Source organism: Engraulis encrasicolus, chromosome 21 (genome assembly GCF_034702125.1).
Source record: "Engraulis encrasicolus isolate BLACKSEA-1 chromosome 21, IST_EnEncr_1.0, whole genome shotgun sequence".
Classification (NCBI taxonomy): Eukaryota; Metazoa; Chordata; class Actinopteri; order Clupeiformes; family Engraulidae; genus Engraulis; species Engraulis encrasicolus.
In genome coordinates, this window is record NC_085877.1 from 26,235,500 (window position 1) to 26,243,374 (window position 7,875).

A 7,875-nucleotide genomic window follows, 5' to 3' on the forward strand; every position below is an offset into this window, starting at 1 on the left:
CCCTTTGGTATGCACTCTTTTTAAGACTGTTAAAAAAGTCTGTCTCCACCAACAATAGGCGCTGAGCACAATGGTGCTAAGATGGTTCGGTGATAATGGAGTGACGTTTCACTCCGCTCTGCATCCATTGCGTTTGTACAGTACCAGCAGATCTTATCAACACATCCTCACATTTCTCACCTCAACACAGCCTAAGCCCCTGTACCACTCCTTGTTGTGTGTGTGTATATATATGTATGGCACCACAGTGCACAGTTACTCAGGAAAGCAGCAGGATAAAGAGGAGCCTTAAAGACCTACTGCAGGCCTATTTGCTGTTCCAGCATCACCACTTGCTTGTGCGCTTGGAGGTACCATAAGGATTTAACCACAGCTGTCTGGCTCAGGGTAAGTACGAATCGGGTTGTGGCCCCTTGCTTCTTCACTCTTAGACCAGTGCGTAATGGGCTACAATAACTGTGTGCAGAGTTATGTGTACTGTAGAAAATGTTTCAAAAACTGCTCCAACGATCCTATAGTCTTGTGTATGTCTATGTCTTGGCATGGTATAGAGAGAAAATGTAATTTCCTTTTCCTGACTTGTGCATACGAAGAAACTGACAATAAAAGCTGACTTGACTTGACTTTTGCTATAGTGCCAGGTTATGTCTTTACTTGTTTACTGGTTTATGTCTTTACTTGTTTCATTTCAATTAATTTATATTGTTTCCCCCACAGATTATTCAACGGTGAGAGATAATAAAAAATGTGGAAAATGGCATCAGTTGTAATCATTTTGATTCTAGGTGAGATGGAGCTGTCTTTTACAATTGATTGATTGATTGATTGGTTAATTGATTGATAGATTGGTGCATTCATTCATTCATTCATTCATTCATTCAACAAAATTTACATTACAAATTTATTATTTTTATTAATTATTTTTTATTATGTTTTATTAGTGTCACTAATGTTTTTCCCATTGTGTATTTCCATGCAAAGGCTTTTCTTTTCAGTCCACAAGCTCTTACTCTCTGAGTCCCCAACACGCACTGCAAGACACTGACTCAAAAGGCAGCTTTGTCCCTGAACACAATTCATATGCTGAAGACAGCATATTTGACAAAGACGACACAGCATACTTGTTGGTGGACCCAATGGACAACTCTGAGAAGTCTGATCGCAAGTTGCCCGCCCTTCCCAAAGAGGAACCCACAAAGAGAAAGAGAGACACGTTTTGGATGACACAGCTAAACCGTGGTGGGAGGTTCCGACGGGCAACCACAGATGACATAGAGGGTTCTGGGATTGATGGTAAGAAAATGCTGCTAATTGTGTCCATTATCCACTTTATAGAAAAAAAACCTTTGCTACTGCAGACCAGCTAGTTTCATATTGCACTCAGCATTGTAGGGCAAATTGAAACAATGCTTTCATTTATGTTGTGCACTGACTCTGTGAAAACTTCCTCAATTGTCATCCAGGCTCACCCACCATCACAGCTACCACTGTTGCAATTAATGCCCCAACAACGGGTATCACAGCAACCACTGCACCACCTACCACGTCAACTACCCCAACTACCACTACCACCACAACAACCACTACACCAACTACCACTACCACCACACCCACCACTACTACCACTACCACCACACCCACCACTACTACTACTACCACCACACCCACCACTACTACCACTACCACAGCAGCCACCACTACTACTACTGTAGCTCCTCGGCCCCCTCCCACTGTTGAGGTAGCGCTTGTTATCATTGTGGTATATCAGCCGGCTCTCGCCAACCCAGCCAGTCCAGAGTTCAAGCAGGAAGCAGAAAAGGTTGAAACTCAGGTGAGTGCGGACAATAGTTATTAAAACCAATTCAATGTGATACCATTCATTTCTAGAAGCAGAAGGCAAAATATCTCGACTGATATTATTTTTTTTATGTGCACAGCTCTTTGTGGTCTACAGTCAAAAATATGGATCACGGTTCGTGCGGGCCATAGTGATAGCCTTCAGGTAAGAAATTTCCCTCCAAATTAAAACATTCACATGTGTTGTCATTTATGCAGGCTGCATTCTGACTTACTGGCTACACATACTGTATAGTGAAACAACAAACAAAACAAAAACTATAATAACAAAAATTATAATAATATTTTTTTTGTCCTCAGTTTGGGAGGAAGTCGGACGGACAACGTAAATACAGACGTGGAGCTGGTGTTCAACGAGGCCTCCACAGAGCCCCTTCCTCAGAGCACCGACGTGGTGCAGACCTTAACAGACGCCGTTAACGACCCGTCAGCGACAAACTTCACTTTGTCTGTCGATGCCTCGTCCATCCAAGTCACTAGTAAGTTCTTCATTCAAGTCTTCACGCCAACTGTCATTCCAAAGGTGTGACAAGCACGTTTTTTTTTCTTCTTTCGTTTGTTTGCTTTTCTTTTCAAAAAAGAACTAGAGAAACAAAAGCCTCATAAGTCTGTCCTCCAACGAACCTTCACAGAAAAAAATGGGGTGTCAACATTTTAGAGTAAACTTATGTAATATACATTCAAAGAGAGTTAAATTACTCAAACCTCAAAAGTGGAGTAATAATTTAGTGTACAATTCTGAGGGTGGACAGTGTAATTTACTCAGTATTGGGTAGAATTTATTCTGAGAATGTCACACGGACAAAATAATACAATGAAGACTATTTTTTTTGAGTGGGACCAGAGTTATATTAACACTGGTGTGTGTGTGTGTGTGTGTGTGTGTGTGTGTGTGTGTGTGTGTGTGTGTGTGTGTGTGTGTGTGTGTGTGTGTGTGTGTGTGTGTGTGTGGCCAGGTGCTCCAAAATCAAAAGGCATGCCCTCGTTCCGCACCAATGAGACGTTCACCTCTGACCTGTTGTTGTCAACCTCTGCGGCCTTCCAATCCAAATGCTCAAGCGTCAAGAAAGAGGTAATGGGACTACTCTACATCTGAAAGTTTGCCAATTTAAAAACCAATTTCCCCTTTTGGTCGCTGTACAGGGGTGCGTTGCTCAACAGCATCATTGCTAACAAATTTAGCAACTTACTTGACTGCACTTCAATTTTCCATCCACCTTGCTCCAGGTTGGAAGTGGAACTGTCACTCAAAGAGAACTACACTGTAAAAATAATGCAATGTTCATTCCACACTTAGAGAGTCAATCTTCTAGTGTGTATTTGGTCCCAGAATTACACAGTGTTTTTGCTGGGTACAGAGAGTCGGTTCCCTGCTCTTATGGTAACTTACAGTGCTTAGCGTTGTTACAGCCAGCTACAGTTACAGCAAACGCCAGACGCAAAGCATGGAACCATAGAGTTTTATATTTTGTACATTTTTTTTCGAGAGTCAAAACATTAGGGTACTTGAAGTGCCTTTGAAAGACCTAATCTGTGTGTGTGTGTGTGTGTGTGTGTGTGTGTGTGTGTGTGTGTGTGTGTGTGTGTGTGTGTGTGTGTGTGTGTGTGTGTGTGTGTGTGTGTGTGTGTGTGTTTTAAGGAAGTAATGTGTGATGAAGTTAGTCAGCCAGATGAAAAGGACAGTCTATCACTGACGCTGCCTGTTTAGACAGCCTGATCTCTCAGAATTCGGTGGAATGGACACAGAGCTTTGGGACACGAAATCTGTGTCAGTTTCACAGATTTTGCCAAAATTCCGTGGACACGGAATTGTTTACTGTGATTGACTCATGGAAGTGCTTTCTGTATTCCACGGAATTCTGAGAGATCATGTTGCTTTAGAAGTTCATGCTATTTTTAACATTCTAGTATAATAGTGTATGCGCAATGAAAACATTTCCACACAAGTTACTTTCAGAGCTGTCATTAATCATGTTAACCTTGCGCAGTAGTCTAATGGTACACAAACAGTACTTTGTACATACTTCCTCATTGTCAATGTTTTTTAGAGATCAATAGTCTTGCTAACTGACATCTTTGGTTTTCAATTCTTTTATCAGCTCGAACCATTCTTCATCGAAGACTTCCCAAACAACTTTACCAGCCTGGCCTGTACTGCTTTCAGGTACCTATTATTCAAACTGCAACGATGCCCCAGACTTTGTCTCTTCGTTCAGTATCTTTCTCCCTCACGCTCTACACTCCCTTTTCTCTCTGTGTAGCATATTCATCCGGCCCTGTATCTGTCCCTGTCTTTATCATCTTGTGTGCTTCTCTCTCTCTCTCTCTCTCTCTCTCTCTCTCTCTCTCTCTCTCTCTCTCTCTGAGCATGTGTATGCAGGCAGTAAGCTGACATTGTATTGAATTGAAAGCTGTTTTTTTCCCCCTCCCCTTCCACCACACAGTAAGAAAATGCGGTGTCAGAATTTCAGAGTACAGTACATAGAGTATATACAACACCGTGGACAGACAAATTACTGTCAGTGGACAGTCAAATGTGTCCAATTCCGCTGGTGGCCCGTGAAATTTTACAGTAACTCTACAGTAACTCTACAGCTCTTAATATTTCCACAATATTGAGTAGAATTTTTCTCTGAAAATGTTACACTGAACTCTGAACTCTGAACCTGACCTCTAGTAATTGAGTGGGAGCAAATGTTATCTGAAACAAAGTTTATTTCAACTTTTTAAAGATTTATAATAACTAAAGTTGTGATAGGCCACCGCTCATCTGTTTAGAAGGACTAGCAGGATTAAGTAGAAATGTCTGTATAAAAAGGAGACAATCCGCACACTTCAGGTCTTTTTCAAGTCAAGTTAAGCTTCTTTGCACAAAAAAAAGACCTGAAGTGTGCGAAGATTTATAACAACACTAATATTTAAAAAAAGAGTTATATTAACACTGTGCTACATTTTTTACTATGCAGCAATGGCTCCATCATCCATATGACGGACATCACATTCACGTCCAATTCCACAATGCCCTCCGATAGCCAAATCATCGCCACGCTCACCAAGGCAGCGGTTAACGGGACCCTCACTTTCACCATCTTGGAAATCAACGGCACAGGTTAGCACCAGCAGATGTTTATGTGTGTGATTGGTAAACAACTGTTCTCTGGGTATGGTAGTGTAAATTTTACCTCCAAGCTAGCAGTTAACATTGAGTCCTATGAGACCATCTGGCGGCTAAGTGGTCTCTTAGCATTCAATGTTAACTGCTAGCTTGGGGTTAAATTTGTGCTGCCATACCCAGAGAACGGCTGAAAGTACAGGAGGACGGTAAAACCCTTTTATTTAACTCAAGGGGAGGTGTAAAATACGATTATTTCCAACAATGGGACAGTATCCTTTAAAGGCAAGGAGCTTATGGTAATGCAGTTTCGGCACCCTTTGAAATATAGAGAGGGTATCAAGGCTGCCACTGTCAGGTTCAGAGAGTAAAAACTCAGCCACAGTTTCCGCCAAAGAGAGGTGACTTAACTTACTGGTATACTAGCAAGTGTACCTGGGGTGCATTTCTTGAGACCATAGTTGCTAACTATGTCAGCTACTTCTTTGTTGGCAATGCAATGTCCCATTGGCAACTACCCAAGTTACTAATTGGCTAACAACTACACTTTCGAGAAATGCAGTCATTGGAGAGTCGTCATAATGATCAGCTGATTCAGAGCGGTTTGGATGACATTTCTGTCAGGTATTTTACTTTCTAAACCTGGAACTGGCAGATCTCTGTGTATCATGTTGGTGGGCAGCTTGTACGTTGTAAGATGCTGTTTGTTGTGTATGAGGCTGTGTGTGTTTATTTCACACAATTTGATGAGAAAATGTATTTGTATTGACTTCTGCCTTTTTTTCTTCATCTAATTTCCAATTCTCCAATACACGCACACACACACAATTGCGCAATTAGTCACAAGTCTTAACATTATTTCAAATGAAATGCACACACACATACACACACACACACACACACACATGCGCGTGCTTGCTCACACGCACACGCACGCACACACACACACACACACACACACACACACACACACACACACACACACACACACACACACACACACACACACACACACACACACACACACACACACACAGACACACTTTTTTGTTTTACGTAAGTCTAAAGTCTCTCTGGTGCTTTTGTTTCCACAGCGGTCTCCAGTGCAGAAGTCAGCAGTAGAGTCAACCTCCTCAGTGCGTGTGGACTCGTCCTCCTGTCTCTGGCTGTGTCCCGGCCTTGGTAGTCAACTTGACATTTGACCTTGACCTGTCACCTTTGACCTTGACTGAGAAGATGAAGAGCTCGTGAAGAGGAATCAACTCAGCTCCGCCCCCTAGACACGGAGGAGCCTTGTTGTGCAATGATTTGCGCAATAAGTCACAAGTCTTAACATTATTTCAAATGAAATGCACTTAAATTATATACATATTTATTGCTTTGGTGTATTTTGTAACCATGAAGGATAATAATATTCATAGCGTTTTCTGAGATATTGTATTTTGTTTATTGAAAATACTTTCGTTGATGAGTTGCATATACAAAAAGCTTATTTATTCTTAAGAGAGAGGACTTCTATGTTGGTAAAATTGATAAGATACCACATATGTCCTGCACTATCACCTTTGCCTAATACTCAGCAGTATAGTTATGTCTGTGTTAGGTGTGTTAGGAATCTCATCTAAATCGCTGCTGGTCAGCTATTCATGTTAAATATTCAAATAACTTACCATATACCTTAACCTTAAATGTTCAAATGGCTTACCACAAACCAAACTCCCTCTATGCCAATGACTTGTTTTGCTTTCACGAAGGCGATTAGGGTTGGAGAATAAAAAAAGACTGTGGATCACCAAGTAGAATAAACAGAGTATGCCACGTCACATGGGCCGAGTATGCCACATGGGCAGTCATGGGTAAGCGGTTAGGGTGTCTGACTTGTAGCCCAAAGGTTGCCAGTTCGACTGCCCAGGAATTAACCAGTGCTCTCCCCCATCCTCTTCCATTACTGAGGTAGCATGGTATCGTCTCGCCGCACTACTCCCTTTCGAGTGCCATTTGGGGCTGCCCCCCTTGCACGGGTGAGGCACGTATGAACAGAGAACTGAAAAAAGGCCTCCACAGGCGTCATACTGTCCAGTCAAACATGTTGTGTGTATAATGGTGACAATCACTATGTTTACATTAAGTTTTTAATTCCGAATTAGTAATCAGCATTAAATAGTTCCGTCGAGTTCACTTTGATCTTTCTTCTAATTCCCAATTATGAAGTGTTCACATGAGGTTTTCAAAGCGGAATTAACTTTTATTCAGAATGAAAGTGAGTTAATTCGACATTAAGCGTTCCATGTAAACGTATAGCCAATGACTTGTTATACTTTCTTAATAGCAAGACGCAGGAGATACAATCTCAAGACAACACATACAGAGTACTGTGGGATCAATTACACTCAAGAAGTTGTTCAATCCGGTGTTGAATTAACACTGTATTGTTTACTGAGTAGAGTGTGCTTCAGACAAATTTGCCACATCATTGTCATTTTTTGTGTTACTTGGACATGTGTAATTATAGTGGAAAATGTACTACTGTATATTGTGCTTTATAAAGAAAGAACAATTACCTGCAGAACGTGTACATCTGATTAGGTTTTTTCTGTTGGAGAGGGAGACAGGAAGAGAGAGAAAACTTGTCTGTGGTTCAGCTCTCTATGTCTCCTGAATGAATGTGTATTTATCAGATCTATCAATAAAGCATTTGTAATAACTTTTTGTGAACACCCCTGTTTTAGGCTTGTGATCCATTGTTTTCCCTGTGGGTTTCTGATGCAGCAGCTGTACTTTCAGTTAAAAAATACTGTAGCATTGCAAAATTATGCAGTAAAAATGCATCAATAATGCTTCAAAAATTACTTCAATACTTAGAGAGTATTGCATGGTATCAAATACACTTCAGATGTATTCATCTA

The 7,875-nt window shown here is 41.1% G+C and overlaps 1 protein-coding gene across 1 annotated transcript; it reads left to right on the top strand.

Annotated features, from left to right (window-relative positions):
- Nucleotides 1–274: 274 nt before the first annotated feature.
- On the top strand, nt 275–7,656 carry LOC134437047 (mucin-2-like). Its single transcript, XM_063186480.1, has 10 exons — nt 275–387; nt 718–785; nt 982–1,293; nt 1,464–1,831; nt 1,938–2,002; nt 2,158–2,336; nt 2,814–2,929; nt 3,957–4,021; nt 4,824–4,966; nt 6,064–7,656. Exons 2-10 carry the CDS (start codon nt 746–748, stop codon nt 6,153–6,155), a joined length of 1,380 nt encoding a protein of 459 aa, XP_063042550.1. The 5' UTR covers nt 275–387; nt 718–745; the 3' UTR covers nt 6,156–7,656.
- The last annotated feature ends 219 nt before the right edge of the window (nt 7,657–7,875 follow it).

Bases quoted from the DNA above. Each gene is read 5' to 3' on its own strand.
- LOC134437047 (XM_063186480.1), top strand. From the start codon at position 746: ATGTGGAAAATGGCATCAGTTGTAATCATTTTGATTCTAG. The intron at 786-981 runs GTGAGATGGAGC...TTCCATGCAAAG, and splicing joins TGTAATCATTTTGATTCTAG to GCTTTTCTTTTCAGTCCACA. The intron at 2,337-2,813 runs GTAAGTTCTTCA...GTGTGTGGCCAG, and splicing joins CTCGTCCATCCAAGTCACTA to GTGCTCCAAAATCAAAAGGC.